The 15,117-nt window shown below is 40.6% G+C and overlaps 2 protein-coding genes and 1 long non-coding RNA gene across 8 annotated transcripts in view; 2 read left to right on the top strand and 1 right to left on the bottom strand.

Moving 5' to 3' along the window:
- The window catches only part of FXR1 (FMR1 autosomal homolog 1), a 38,947-nt gene extending 37,829 nt beyond the window's left edge, over nt 1-1,118 (top strand). For all 4 annotated transcript variants that reach the window (XM_052803411.1, XM_052803410.1, XM_052803409.1 and 1 more), the window contains one exon: nt 100-1,118. In XM_052803411.1, coding sequence (XP_052659371.1) covers nt 100-270 — 171 coding nt within the window. In that variant the 3' untranslated portion in view covers nt 271-1,118. The remainder of the gene's footprint in view (nt 1-99) is intronic.
- Nucleotides 1,119-2,708: 1,590 nt separating this feature from the next.
- Nucleotides 2,709-7,175, bottom strand: DNAJC19 (DnaJ heat shock protein family (Hsp40) member C19). 2 transcript variants are annotated; one of them, XM_052803414.1, is made up of 6 exons: nt 7,059-7,175; nt 6,489-6,540; nt 6,134-6,207; nt 5,686-5,762; nt 4,651-4,721; nt 2,709-3,286 (listed from the first exon to the last, which is right to left on the bottom strand). In XM_052803414.1, exons 1-6 carry the CDS (start codon nt 7,059-7,061, stop codon nt 3,216-3,218), a joined length of 348 nt encoding a protein of 115 aa, XP_052659374.1. In that variant the 5' UTR covers nt 7,062-7,175; the 3' UTR covers nt 2,709-3,215. The 2 variants fall into 2 exon arrangements, with proteins under 2 accessions (XP_052659374.1, XP_052659375.1); XM_052803415.1 differs by lacking the exons at nt 6,489-6,540; nt 7,059-7,175 and adding an exon at nt 6,416-6,456.
- A 58-nt stretch (nt 7,176-7,233) lies between these two features.
- LOC128148948 (uncharacterized) overlaps nt 7,234-15,117 on the top strand; it is a 309,803-nt gene continuing 301,919 nt past the window's right edge. Inside the window, exons 1-3 of one of the 2 annotated variants that reach the window (XR_008237474.1) lie at nt 7,234-7,382; nt 7,856-7,955; nt 9,504-15,117. The exon at nt 9,504-15,117 is cut by the window's right edge and continues 2,485 nt beyond it. This is a non-coding gene — a long non-coding RNA (uncharacterized LOC128148948). The remainder of the gene's footprint in view (nt 7,383-7,855; nt 7,956-9,503) is intronic. The other variant, XR_008237475.1, reaches the window with a different exon arrangement.

Here is a 15,117-nt window from a genome sequence, read left to right as displayed (position 1 = left end):
TTCCTACTGCAAAGCTGCTGTGTGAGCCAGAGGGAAATTTAGATTACACTCTGTATTTTTACAGAATTTTTAATATTTCCCTGGTTTTGTTTTTGCAAGGCAAAAGACGCGATTGATGAAAACAGCCCTTCTGAAAAGGCAGTGAATGGTCCGGCTACAACGTCTGGGGATGAGCCTTCTAAACTACAGCACAGCCCTGATGAAAAGAAAGTTACTGTTCAAGAGGATGGAAATAATCAGGAAGAAGCAGTGCTGAATGGTGTTTCATAAACTGAAGTTCCTAGTTTACAGTTCTTTTACATTACATTTAAAATAGTGCTTGTATAAGCTTGCCAAAGATAGAATATGGATCGCCAGTCTTGACACCGCACTTTCAGTTCCTCCATTTTGGAATACAGAAAGGGGAGGGATCCTGAAGAAATCATATGTTAAACATACTTTGACACCTACTGTGTTATAAATATATCATCAGATGTGCCTTGAGATAGTATATGTAACATTTAAATAAACAAAATTGCTGGCTATAGGAAATGTTATTTTGTTTTCAAAATATGGCAAAGATGTGAGGGGGATCCCTAACATAATACTCTTTATGAAAGCATTAGCTGCTTTTGTTACATTTTTAATAATATGCAACCACTTCTTCACCTGAGGAATACTAGAAAGAAATGCAGTCTAAAATATTTTGCACTGAAATGTAATTTCTCCATTAGTTTAGTCTGGAAACTGGTCTGTTTTAATACATGTTTTTTAAATGCTGTATGTAGAGGAAAAATCTGCAGACCACTGGAATACATTTGTTAAATTCTCATAATCTGCAGGGATACTGGGTGACATTGGCAGTGACTGTTCTACATTGAGGCTTTGTTTGGTTTATTTATTAAACTGTACAGTATTTAAAAATCAAACATAGCTTTAGTTAACACTAAGCTGAATTAGTCATGTCCATTAAGACATAACCTGAACTACTGAAAAGATCAATTTCCAGAAAGTTTATTCTGTATAAACTACATATGTTAGTCCTTAGTAGAGTATTTTTATTTTTGTTTTGGTTGTTTGATGTGCAATATGTTTTTTTTGTATGCTGGTAGTAAAAGAAAATAAACTTTGATCTTCCATCTGTTGACTGTTTCTATTAGAAATTTAAATTACTATTGACTTTGTTTTCAAGCTGTTAACACTAACATTTGAAACTTACTTGTGCGGCAGCTTGAATCTCTAACTCTTTCATAAGAGTTTTCTAACATGCTAATCTTCCATTCTTTAAGGAGATGATGTAAAACATCAGTTAACAAGTCTAAAGCCAGACTTCTTATCTTGGAGAATCACATAACCTGACTAACATATATAGGAATCAATGCAGATGTAGTTTTTAATTGATAAAGTTAGAAGTGTGACACACTAACCCATCTTTTCAGGCACATGAGCAATGAAGCAGAAAACAGGTATGGAAAAACATCCAGGTAGCAAGAGATGTTGTAAGAAGTCAGAGCAAACTGGTAGTAGTGAAGTTATGCTGACTTGAAAGAAAAAAATTTCTGTCTTACCTGATTTCACCAGAAGTGAATAAGGACAAAAACAAGTATTCTGCACTACCTGTGACTCCAGCTGCTTTGCCTGATACAGCTACAGAAGAGTTGTACCAACTTGGTTTGGGTATGTATTTCATTTAAGGAGATGCACAGTTTTTAATATGAGTTAAGTGTTGACACTCATCAACAGTGTTCCCTCCTGGAGAACAAACAGTTAAATTGTTGTAACTCTGAAGTGTGCACAAGGATCTCAACTGATAAGGCAGCCACGAGAGTGGAGAAAATGTAAAAAATGAGGAAGGGGAACCCCCCCCCCCCCCAACTATGTTTAAAAAAGTATTATTCAGCAGGGAAAAACTAAGTACCATAGCATTCTGCATATGGTTTGAAATACACATACTCTGGAACCACTGCATGGCAATGTTCTAGCTGGTTTTTTTCACCGCACTTTAATTTCTGTAGTAAAGCAAAGTTATCCCCCTCTCTCTGTAAGTTCTAAATGTTTTCCATTTCATCCTTATGTTACTGAGTTGATCCTCTCTTCTGAAGGCATCAAACTCCTCCTCACTGTTGTTCAGATAATCCTTACTGAACAGCCTGTAACTAGTCTACAGCAGTGCAGCAACATAGCAGCCAATGTTTACACAGAGGACACAAGACTACTTACAGTAGTACTCTGAAGTAGAGGCTTGTTACTTCTAGAAAAATGAAAGATCTGAAATCCATTGTATTCATGAACAGATGGGTGTTAACTCTTACACATGCTGTACAGCAGTTTTACTGTAGTTGCAGAAAGACTGGCAAGATCTTTGGAGTATGACAGAACTCATTGGCCCTAGTTCAGACACATACAAAGACAGCTGCTGGGCTGGGTTAACATTAACACTTCATGCAGCATGATAAATCCAGCTCAGGTGTCATGGATGGTCTTGTAAAGAGTTCCTGTTTCCTAATTACTATAAACGCAAACCTTATGTGAATTCTAACTTTGTAATGTAAGATAATGTATAAAACTACAGTACTTATATTACAAGTCTAGAATTTATTAAATGCTATAAAATCCATTAAAAACTGGAAGTTACTAAAAATATCTGGGACGTTCCAGACCCATCAGTAAGTAACACTTAAGAAGCCCACCCAGCCAAGCTTGTTTTTCACAAGGCAAACACAACTGTGTACATTGTTTCCTGTACTTTATTTCTTCAGTCAGAGACAACCACACATCTGTCTCAATTCTTCCCATCAAATAAATCCTCTTCTTTTTTTGCACCCCCTCCCCAAACCAATTCATGATGCTGGCTTTGGCATATGAAAGAACAGCAGTGTGAACTTCAAACATAGCTAGTTTAACAAAAATTAGGTAACAGCATGTAAGTCTGTCTACCTGTATCTGGTAACATGCATTGGCCCAACCCAGTTATTATTCTTTTTACACTGAAAATATTTCCGAGTGGCAGATTTTGCTGCTTAATAACAAACAGCTATGCAAAAAACTTTTAAGCCTCACTCCCTCACACGTTTCCCCCAAAAGTGACTAAGAAGTGAGTGGGGAGGGAAGTACCTCCCTGAATTCATATTTGCAGCTCATTTATATTAAGTCAAAGACTGACATTATAACTTTTCTTCAGCGATTTATCAAAAATAATCATTTGCATGGACAAACCCTCTGATTTTCTCTCTCATTCATTTTTTAGCTTGGTCCTCCAGTAAATCTTTAGCTTCATTGATTTTGGCTGCTACATACGGGGAGCCACCTAGAAGAAAGATAACCTCATGTCACATCAGATGAAAAAAATATTTTCCCTCTGTGGTATTAATAATGCCACAGTACACAGGAAAAAAAAAAAGTGAAGAGTATGGTCTGAAAGTCATTCAAGTTAAAGAACAAACTGCGTTATAACTCAAGCCACATAAGTTTACACACACAGTCACTGCAGTAGCTAAGGGTGCAGACAGCTCATTCCTGTTAGGTTGCTTTTAGTTTATTGGAGTGGGGTTTTTCTCCAGTTTTATCAGTCATAAATGAAGTGGTCACTAATGACTTCGCATAAAGTTTGTTGAGAATTCAGAAGTATTAAACGAACAAGTCTGCAGATAAACCTTTCCCCCCTAGTTCAAGGCCAGCATATGAACTGCTGCTGGACTAGTTCAGTTTTTAAATAGGACAAACAAATGACTTGGGAAGATACCGAAAGAGAATCCACAATGCAAGTACACTGAAATTGTATCTAACTGACCATGAGGTGCAAAGGTCTGTAGTGTGTATTTGTAATGTGTACCATTTACTAGTACTAGAATTACTCTATTTACTTGAAGCTTAATTTAACTTACTTAGGTCATGTAAAACATGTGAAATGCTCCCAGCAGTCTTTGGATAGCTATTTTTAGGTTCTGCATATATTCAGTAAAGTTAATTTTCAAGTTAACTTCCACTAGATATTATCTATGAAAGGCACATCCCAAGGATTATTTTAGATTTTGGTGCATAAAAGTAATGAAGTTCAGCAGTCACTTTAAAGGAAGCCATTTTACCTTTTAAGTCTGGCTTAAAAAGTTAAATGCCAAGCACTAACACCTGATTCTGATCTACTGAAGTAAACAGAATTTAGAACAGGTATAGATGCTTCAAGTTAATTAACTTTAACTAGATTCTGAGCCTTCAGAGTGCCACAAACAGAAATATTTCATAGTTCAGTGTCTTCAACAGATGCTGAAGGCTCAATACTTTCCATTTATGGTGAATTCCCAATGCATTCAAACAAACTCAGACTCGCATGGTACATAAAGCACACAAATACACTCTGGGCTTTCATCTAAAATTAAGGCAATTTTAAGTCTCATTTTAACAAATCATATCTTAGTCTGATATGCACAGAAGATAGAACAAGTAACAAGCTGACCCGCTGAATCTGTCTGCTTGCTTTAGAGCATTCAAACACAAAAGTATGCTCCAAAACCATAAGGATTAAGGCACCCTAAAATTTGTTTTCACTCAAGAGTTTTCTGGGGTTTTTTAGTAGCTGAGTTAGTCATATGTCAGTCACTTCTTCCCTACACAGTTCTATTAATCTGTGTTAAAAACATGTATTAATTAATCAATGTGACTTAATTTACTTACCTTTATCTGGATGATTCAGAAGCATGATCCGTCTATGAGCTTCTCTAATTTTACTTCTGTTGGCTGTAGGGCTTTAAAAGAGAGAGAAAAACTGACTTAAGGCAACCTCATAAAATCCCCCAGATCTTTAAAAGATGTCTTAGGACAAGCAAGCACTTTGTCTTATCCATAAACTCTTTCGCTTACATGTATGTTTTTCCTTTCCTATTATTGATGTGTAGCATGTAAGCCCTGGCAAGGGTTTCTAAGGCTTTTCCAAAACACTGTACGCTGAAGAAGATGTGCTATATATAGCAGTCTGAGATGGTGGGGGTCATTCGCACAGTTGAAAAGAAACAGAACTATGTTATAACATTTTTACTGGGACAACTTCCTAAAGGCTGGAGGAAAAAAATAAATCAAGAGCAAATTTTACTTAACAAAAAAACCAGCAAACTGTTTATATACAAACTTCACAGGTGGAAGTTGCCTTCAAACAGAAATGGTTCTTATTCTGAATCTTATTAGATAAATTTGTGTATTTGGTCTTAAGTCTCTTGAAGTTTTGGCAGGGATAGCTACCGTACTCATATCTAAGATACTCTAGAATAAGGGATGAATTTACTCCACATACAAGAAGTGGGTTTGCAGCACCTTCACACTGCATCTATCTGAAATTCACCAGCAGTGACAGGAACCACAAGCAGACAGCACAACCGTGTTCCCCACACCGAGTAAACCCCAAGGCTTCCTGAAAATGGTGTATTTACGTGGACCTGTATGCAGCTTTTGAATGTGCTAGGGATTTGCAGATGTATGGAAGTCCAGCTAGAGTTAGTTTTAAGCAAGCTAGCATGCAGCAAAGAATCCCAAATAAGTACAGAAAATCCTGAAAGGCTGCTTGGTATTTCCTGACTTGGCAGTGACATTCCCAGGAGAAGCTGGGCATAGGACAGTCTTAAGCATTGAGAATTATGTCCTCCTCAAACCAGGCCAGCAACTAGGTAACACCATGGCCACCTCTTTACCTTTTATTTCTAATAAATTTCCTTTTACCTCACTCCTAGTATTAAAGCTGCTTCTCGTTTAGTCATTTTGGGTTCAAATCCACCTCTGTAATAACCACTGAAGGCCTGAAAGAGAAAATATGTTAGTTTAAAACCCACTAATTTTTAAGTTTATCAGTTAAAACAACTCATTATTTCTTTAGTAGCTGCTGAGCTTTTTGTCTGTAAGAATACTGCAAAGCTGCTTTTGCGCTTGTAATAAGAAATTCAGTTGAAGTAGAGTATCATTATTTAAATGAGTACTTAAAATTGCCAAAACAAGTTCTCTATTAGTCAACCACCACCAGAATCTCTGAGATTAATTCTGTTATTACTGACAAAATTATGCTTAGTATTAGAAGAAAATACAGCAATGCTATATAGAGACAATAGTCTGTAGTTATTTCACCAAGTAAACTTTTAAATAAAAAAATGCTACTGATAAAACAAAAACTTACAGGTTTTGGTAGATTCTGAAGTGCTTGTTTTACTTGTGGCTCCATTTGCTTCATAGCTTTTAGTGCATAGCGACCTTAAAGAAATCAGTGTTGAAGGAAGCTAAGTATAAAGTTTTGTAAAGATTTAGCAATCCAGTGTAACTAGTAACTTATGGATTAGAGCGTGGAATAAACTTTTGGGGGACATAAAAAAGTAAAAGCTTTGATCTTTTGTTTAGTTACAGCCATGCTTCTCAACACAGGCTCTCCCAAAAGAGCGTCCTGTATCAGCTATTAAACTACCTTAAAATTCATCAGTACTGAAGCTGGCAATAAGTACAACTGGGTGTTCAGCGTCCTCCCGTCGCCTACAAACCTGCAAATCCAGCTGCCGCTATGGTCAGGCCAACCGCCACCATTGTACTGGCCTACACAGGGAAGACATAAAAGTATTTGTTTACCAAAGGAAAAGAAAAAAAGCCCTCCGGGCAATCCCTACAGCGGGTCGGGCAAGTTGAAAACGGCGTGACTAGGGGAAAAGCGGTCATAACGCCATTTCCTTCGGCCACGCCGCTCCAAGTGACCGCAGGGGCACAGCGAAGGCCGCGCAGCGGGGCTGGGGCTCGCCCAGGAGAGGCGGGACCCCCCCAGCTGCGGGGGACGAGGGAAACCCAGCCCGGCGGCGCCGTCCCGCTCGGCCGCCCCGCTTTAACCCCGCAGAGCACCGGGGCCGAGGCAGGAGCCAACGGCCCCGCCGCGGCCTGTGCGGGGCAGCGCTCTCCCCGCGCGGCCCAGGGCACCGGGCCCCTCGGCACCGCGCCCGGGCCAAGGACGACCCGAGCTCCTCGGGGAAGGGCTTGGGAGCTGCCGGCCCAGACGCAAGCGGTCCCCGGCTCCTACGGGGAGACCCGCCGGGCCCGGGCCCGGGCCCCCCGACCGCACTCACCATGGCCGCCCCGGCCCCGGCCCCGCGCACTGGCGATCGCCGGGCCGAGGTCCCGGAGGGCGCCGGCTCGCCGTACGGCAAGCGGGCGGGCCGCAAAGCCACTACCGGCTGTCGTAAAGCGGCGCGGGGCGGGGAGGGAACCGCGGACACCGCCCCGGGGCGGGGGAGGGGGCCGGGCCCGGCGGGGGCGTGAGGGGCCCGGGGGCAGCCAGCAGGGACCCGTCCCTGAGGAGAGAAAGAAAGAAAGAAAAGTGTCATCACCTCGGCCGGGGGGCGGCTGGAGCCCTCCGGTGGTGTGCGGGGTCCGGCACGGAGGTGGCACCGGTGGGTGTCTTGCAGAGAGGAGCTGCGGGAGAGGTCTGCCCTTGGCCTGGGGCGGCGGGGGCTGCAAGAGGAACAGAGCGCAGTGCTGTGGCGTTAGGAGCGAGATGGTACAGATCTTCCTGATCCAGAGCCTTCTCACACGCCAGATTCGTTTTTTCAGAAAAAGCACTTTTTCTTCCATCCCATTTTTCTTGGGTTTTATTGTAAGTAATTTGCCCCCCCCCCCCCCCCCCGACGGGCCCGTTTTTCTGTGAGCTGTGCTCTTGCCACCTCCTTTCTGTCCGTGATGCGTTCCCACCCGAGCCTGACCGTCTCGGGAGGGCCGTCTGCGGAAGGGCCATGTCGGGCACTGACTGGTTCCAGATGAACAAGCTCAGTTACTTGATTGCTGAAGATTACTATGAAACGAGGCAGAATTGCAGGCCTGGTGCTTGTATTTTAATATTATTAACGACATACTGTCATCTCTGCAGCACAACAGTCGAGCATCCACCTGTCTAGTTCTAGTCTGAAGTCACAGTTTTGGAAACTTGGTAAGATGGCAGTGAGACCATGCCAGCCTTTAGCCCTAAGGTACTACTTCAAATTGGTCACAGCTCAAAGCTCTGAGTGCTACTGTCTGACTGATACTTAGTTTGCAGGAGTGAAAAGCTTTCGTGTCATCCTCTGTGCTTGTAGGACGTATCAGTGTCCTCACGGGCTCCTGGAGGACCTAGTGATCAAAGGCAGCTAGCTTTTCGTTGCTTAAGGCCTCGGACTCACAAGCCCTCACGTAAGCAGTTTAGTATGAGAGCTGATCGTTGGCTAAGCAGCTTGTAATTTTGCTGGCTCTTGCAGTGGAAGATAGATTTTTTTCTTTTCTGCTGTATAGCTTTTGTGAGTACTGAGTTCACTTTGAATATGTCATAATTTCAGTTTGGGCTTGAATTATTTTTTTCACTAAAATTTCAAGTGCCTGATTTAGTAACTTCTGAAATAATGTTTGGAGGTAGTCTCCTGTCTCTTTCCTTCCTTGTCATCCAAATAACACTACAAGAAGATAACCTGCTGTCTTTTAAAGAGGATAGAAGAAAGGTTTTGGCTAAGGCACTTGTACTGTTGTACAAGTGTTTCACAAGATGGAAATGAAAGGAAACTTTTATATTTGCTAAAGGAATCAAATCCATTCATTGCAGAGCACAAGGCCCCTGACAGCGTATAATACCTTTTCAAATATGGAAAGGGGAGCTAGCAAGTGGAAAACAACTACGTGTTTGTTTTATGGGGGAAAAAAAGTCTGTAGAGATGTATGGGTCTGGTAGCTAACTAGACTGTCTTCATATGTAGAAGAGAATTTGGTTTTAAGATGGTTTCCTCTTTGTCCCTTTTCTGTCAGAAAAGGGGGGTAATGACTTTACTGGGGCATGACTAGTGTTTAATTTTTCATATAATCTAAACCAATAAAGTAAGAGACAGAGACTCCTTCCCTGTAATTAATTACATGAGGCTTGATTCTTCCATCTTGACAGAGCCTTTTGCTAGATCCAGATCTTAGTGGCTTTCAGGAAAAAACTACCTGAAAGGGAGTTTTATTGTATTTCTTTCATCACTTTCCCCAGTCCCTGTTTAGAAGGACTGGTAGCTTTACTGGCAAAGGGGATTTTGCAGATTTACACCTGGTGGTTCTTTCTATTGTGAAATTTCTCATTTTTAGAGAAAAAGGGCAGACATAATGAAATGTGCAAACTTCCACATGGGTTGAGAACGGGTTAATAACGTACCTTGTCCTTCTCCTGTGACAGCCCTTTAAAGAAAAGGCAGAAAGGGAGATCTTGCTTAAGATCTGCTTGCTTAAGAGAGAGATTTCATCTTTACTGAGGAGAAAGGAAACTTTTATCTGTAAGTGGAAAGGCCTGGCAAGAGCTGTGGTGATATAGAGGAATTTGAATTATTGGTACATGTTTGATAGCAGTAATTGGACAAGACTGTTGGCTGAGCCTAGACATGGAATAATTCATTTTTTATTATTAGATGAAATAATTTATAATACGTCATTTGAAGATGAAATGTCATAATTCCTTTAAAATATGCTGTATGTATTTTTACTCCCTGAGACAATCCAAACTTCTTTTCTTCCCACAGTTTGTTGCGCTTGCCTATCAGAGCTAAAGGAGAACTAGATGTGCCCCAGCTTGGACATGACTGTGAGCATGTTATGTTGGATGAAGAAGGCAAAGCCAGAGTTACAAAATGCCACACTTGCTAAGGAAGAGGATATTTTGGAGACTTCTAACATGTTTTGAGTATGGTCTTTTTTCAGGGCTTCTTTAAGTGCCATGTGTTGCTGGGAGGTATATGATATATGAAATATTCTTCTACCTGCTGCTAGCTAAAGGGAGAAACAGTTGCCTTTCCCTTTCTTAGCACTGCCTGTCTCTAGAGTACTTTGGCATGGGTGATGGGTGTCAGCATTGTATCTCTTTACTCACCACAGTGCCTAAATGCTGCCACTAAACTTTCCAAATCTGTATCAGAATTAAAATAAGTTTTCTGTGCATAAATTTGCAAATAGCTGCTCTAAGCTTGTCTAAATCTATTCCCTTTTCCTCCTCTGCTGCTCAGGAAACCTGTATGCAGTGCAGAAAGGGACTGGCTCTTTAAAAGCTATGTTTAAGTTCATGTCAGTTCACATTTCAACATACAAAGTCAGTAAACACCTATGTATCTGAGTAGCTTTAATAACAAGTGCCTGAAGGGTCAGAGCTGTGATATATTATTTCTGAAACCATAAGGTTTATGAATTTTTACCTTTATATACGTTGTGTTCTCCAGAAACTAATCATCTAGATGCCTGTCTTGGCAAATAGTGTTTTAAGTCTTGCCAAATGCTGAAAGTTGATTTTGTTCAGGTTCTGTACATAAATATTAATCTTGTGCTCATTACACGACAGGTAGCTTCATGGGTTTTAAGCCTTGGTCCTTCAAACTACTACAGCTAGAGCTTTATGGCCACGTTGGTGGCCATGTCGACACAGGGGCACGATGCTGAAATAATAGTTATTACTGCTGATTTATAGGAAGCAGGAATCGGGCGTCATTAGGAATATCAAAATCAAACAAAACCAGAAAATGCAGAAAACCTCATGGAACCAGAATTTATATGTTTTTTTCCCCACAAATAAAGTTGGAAGTGACTTCTTTTGCCATCAGAGTTTCCATTTATTTAGAAATCAAAGTTCTGTTCTATTTGCCTGGTTAGTTCATTTTATAGCACCTGTTCCTCTGGATCTTCTATTGGTCAGCTGTGTGGTGGTGTATGGAAGGTCATTCACAGAGGAAAATTAATAAGCTCTAATGGGCTCAAGTGAAATAGATGTACTACAGTTTTTATCCCTTCTGCAGAATGTCTGTTTTTGAAGTCAGGAGGAAAGCAAAATTATTGTTTAAGAAATATACTCTCAGTTGGAGTACAAAACCTTTTATTTTGCCTACTGTGTTTCTAAACTGCTCCCTTTCTATTTTCCAGAGAAACCCTGAAGCTTTTCTAGTTTCTTTGTCAAGAGTTTTATCCTACTGCTATTTTCAGGTTTTCCACTCTGGGGTTAAAATAACTCATGATAGAAGATTATTTTTCTTTTGGAAGCTTTATCTTACTGGACTATCCAAAGCAGCTGATATGTAGTACATAAGTAAATTTTTCCATTAAAGCAGACCATTTCTGCAGAAATCTGGCAGTACTTTCTCTTAACTGTATCTTCCACAAACTGGACAGGAGGTGAAATAGATAGCTGTGCTTTCACAAGGATTGTGGTGTACCTGCTAAGAGTGTCTATAAGGCTGTTAAACATTTGTTCAGGTGAAAATCACAGTTCTATGTTGTCATATGCACAGCTGGCCAAATCTTACATTGCTTATTCCTGTATGTGCAGTGGCTGAACTACCAAGCTGTTAAAGGCTTGCAGACTTTCACCTTGGGGCACCAAGATACAGAATTTCTTGGGCACTTTTTAGCACATTTTTTATTTCTGTTTTAAGATATATATTGTAAAAATAAAGTTTAGGTAGAATATCTTGGCGGGTTTTTTTCCTGCAAAGTTTTTTCCTGCTTTTTGCCCGTACTCCACCTTCTTTGGCTATGCCAGTCTGCCAGTTATATGTTTCACATCTCTTTTCTTTTTCTTTTCATTTGTCCTTTTTGAGATTCTGCTATCTTTTCGTGTGCCCAACATCTGTACCAGAGTACAATGCTGCACTCTCTTACCTGTGGCTAAATTAGCTTGGTATATGTAGCATCACTTTGTCATTAAATTGATAATCATAATTATTAGAGCATACTGTGGATGACATTAATTATAAACTGAGATTCTCTCACTTGGTAAGAATGGTTGTGGATTTTTTTAATCAAACAAAGTAAGATTTCACTGTAATTTGACACCAGGGATGACGTGTGTATGTGTGACAGCATATCTGTGTTCGTGACAATCACGTGAGAATCCGTCCGACTTGCAGTGGGCATTATTTGACTTGCTAGCTCAGTTAAAAAACAGGTAAGATTGTTGGAAAGTGATGGAGGGGCAAGGTTTGTAATTGTTAGTAAATTAGTCACAAAATTCCCTGAAGCTGAACTAAGGAATACAGAATCTAGATGTGACTATATTCTCCCTCAATAATTTCTAAAGTCATGTTTGATACTTACCATTTTTTACCTGCATTGTCCTGAGTTATGCTTCTTATTTGAGGAAAAAGCAGTGAGATAATGCTGATGTGTTTTACCAGAGCTATTATGTTATTTCTGGTTTTATGTTGATTGTTATTACTCTTGAGTCTTCATTTTTGAAATTTGTATTCTGCCTGGATTGGCGCTGAAACTTGCATGTCTGTGCTGTGAAACTCTATTAAGCATTAAGAAAACAAGCTTGTGGTAGTTGTAGCAAAGAAATTGGAAAGAGTAAAGCCTTTATTTGCACTGACAATGAATTGCAGTGAGCAATAGTTCTTCAAAACGAAGGTCCTGATTCTTAGGTTTCCCCCACATGGAGATTATCACAGGATCAAGGCCTGAATCAGCTATCAGGTAGGCTCTGGTCCCTTTGTATAATGTAGGTTTAGATTTGCAACAGAATCTGCTCCTCTCCTACCTAAAGATTACAATTGAAATGTCAACATTGTCAGCCAGCGAGGAAAATTTGGGCGGAGCAGAGAGCAGAAGGTGGGGAAAGAGCAAGAAGAAAGCTACCAGCCTAGGAGAATGCTTTAATGGCATTCTTCAGCCATGAGTTTCTATGGAGCTTTCTCAAGACATTAGGTGTTTTTCTGAGGAGAGAGCAGAAGGTTTTGCAGTTGTGTTGGTGATGTTAAGGTTGAAAGTTGAAACTGTAATGCACAGGTTGATGATGGAAGTAATAACAGGCAATATTGGGTTTGCATTTTGCTGTTGGTTTGCATGTTACACTGCATTAAAAAGAATCACTGGATTAGGTGGAACCATCAAGAGGAAGGGGGAGATTGCTCCTTTTCGTTAAGAGCAGCTGACTGACTTTGGGAGAGAAGACTCAAGACAGTAGGCAGAGCAAGAAAGAAATTTAAAAACCACGGCAAAAAACAGAGAGGCTTTTGCTCAAGTGGGAATATAGTTGAAAGGATTAGAGGGCATGTGGTCAGACCTATAGATGATACGAATGAAAACTTCCTAGGGACTATGCAGAGATTGTTTCAACCCAAACAGCCATCTAATTACCTGAAGCCAAGCATGGAAAACACTACCTTTTAAATACATAGTAGACAAGAAATAATTCATGTATAAGCCTTTTTACTGTTCTAATAGGATTATTTAATAAAAGTGCTGCTGAGAGACTGGCGTATGTGGAACGGTGGATGTGGTGTGTCTGCAATGTTGTAAGTTTTTTGGTTGTGGGTTTGGGTTTTTTCCTTTTTCTTGAAACATGCAAGTTTATCTGGATTTCGCTTAGGAAGAAACCTACTCTGTGGTGGACTGCTAGCCAGTGAAGGGTACTGCACAAAGCACATCCTGCTCTCCCCACTTCAGTAGTGACATTCTGCCAGCGAGTGGAAAGGGAGCAGTATGAGACCAGCACATCAGTTGTGGGGTTTTTTCTGGGAGAAGCTGGAAGGGTAGTCTAGGTCTTCTGGAACACCTCATTTGGGAAGGAGGGGAAGGGACTAGGGACACCTCTAAATGTCTATTCTGTCCATTCTTACAGCAGGGACACTGGGGAGGTGTGGCCTTACCAGACCATTCTTTGCAAGCAGAATTGAGTATTTAAGACAACCCAGTGGTAAGTGTGGTCACCAACAGCAGGAGAAATAGCACAAAATCGGAAAACGTGCTCTGCTGGTGTTTCACATCTTTGGCAAACACACCATTTCTCACGGTATTGACCTTGGGACAGTTATCTTCTGTTCTTTTATTTAGAAGTGTTTCTAATTTGTATAAATGCTCAATTATTTGCCAGGTGTGCAGCTTGTGTCACGTCCCTTATGTTCCAGATGAAAGCTCTAGCCACTGTCGTGTGGGGGAGAGAGAGACTTGTTTCTTGGCTCCAGTAAATACTTCTGAAGACTCATTTGAAATGTTAGAGAATGCATTTCCTTCATCACTGACTAATTTCATAAGCCTCACTCTGGGACATCTCACTGTGTCCTTTGCACAGGCTGATTCATCTGTGTCTGTCATACATAAAAAAGGATCTGAATTTGTCCCTCCATGATGGAAATGGTATGATTGTGTAGCATAGCATAATGTAATACCTCATGACAGAATATATAGTGCAAGTTTTGGGTGGCGTTGTTTTTCTTCCTTCTTTGAATTTGTGCTTAAGATACTGCTGATGAGGAACAGTTAAAGTTAAAAAGTAGGTATTCATTTTGGTCTTGAACTCAGAGGTAAGGAAATCCCTATCCTTTTGAGAAGAGAGCTTCTCAGCTTTATTGCTGACAAAGTTTTGGCTTAGGTATCCCTTTTGTATATAACTTCATTGTCTCCAAGAAATTGGGCCCAGCGAGGAGCATGCAAGAGCCTACATAACCTGTTATTAATAGGAGGCCTGTCAAATGACTGAGAGATTGAAATTGTGCCTAACAGGTGGTCTGGCAAACTGCATTCATGCTGGAATCATACTCAACTGGTTAGGGGCACTACTCTGACATGCAAAACCCCTCTAGTTTCAGTGTCTTTTACCAGTGACCTGTTTGTGAAATAAGAAAGTCACTAAATTTTTGGGGGTGTATCTAGGTTTGCCGTCCAACACTACCTGAAATGTTCCTTTGGGTCCTGACCAGGACATGCCTTCAGGGAATCCCACAGTTTCCATCTGAGGCAGGTACATGCATTTTAAGTGGAGGCACACACCAGTGCCTAGAGAGCATTTGCAGCTGCAGTAGGGCACAGGTAACCTTTGCCCTCACTTTTGCGCCTCTAAACCAGTATTTGCTTCCCTTGCATTATAAAAGACAAAAATATTGAAATGCCTAGGTGTGACACTAGCATAGGTTATAGGAATATTATAGAGTGAGTTTGCAAGTTCTGGTTTTCCTTCTCTTTAGGAAAATGGGGTGAAGCAAGGGGGTGCAGATAACATTGACATTAATGCACTTCCAACAGTTAGGGTCCTCTTAATTTTCCAAATCTGTCCATTCTGTACACAGCTTTTGTTTTGTACACAACTCTTATTTTGGTTTGCTGTTAATGTATCTTTCTTTGATATTAAATACAAATTGTGAAATGTCCAGAATGTGC

Source organism: Harpia harpyja, chromosome 12 (assembly GCF_026419915.1).
Source record: "Harpia harpyja isolate bHarHar1 chromosome 12, bHarHar1 primary haplotype, whole genome shotgun sequence".
NCBI lineage: Eukaryota > Metazoa > Chordata > Aves > Accipitriformes > Accipitridae > Harpia > Harpia harpyja.
Note: the sequence above shows the minus strand (reverse complement) of the source record. Positions and strands in the feature narration are given on the sequence as shown.

Excerpts from the sequence above, each read along its gene's own strand:
- DNAJC19 (XM_052803414.1), bottom strand. Across the intron at positions 4,722-5,685 it reads GCTTTAATACTAGGAGTGAG|CCCTACAGCCAACAGAAGTA; the intron begins GTAAAAGGAAAT and ends TCTCTTTTAAAG. Across the intron at positions 3,287-4,650 it reads TCTGAATCATCCAGATAAAG|GTGGCTCCCCGTATGTAGCA; the intron begins GTAAGTAAATTA and ends TCTTTCTTCTAG.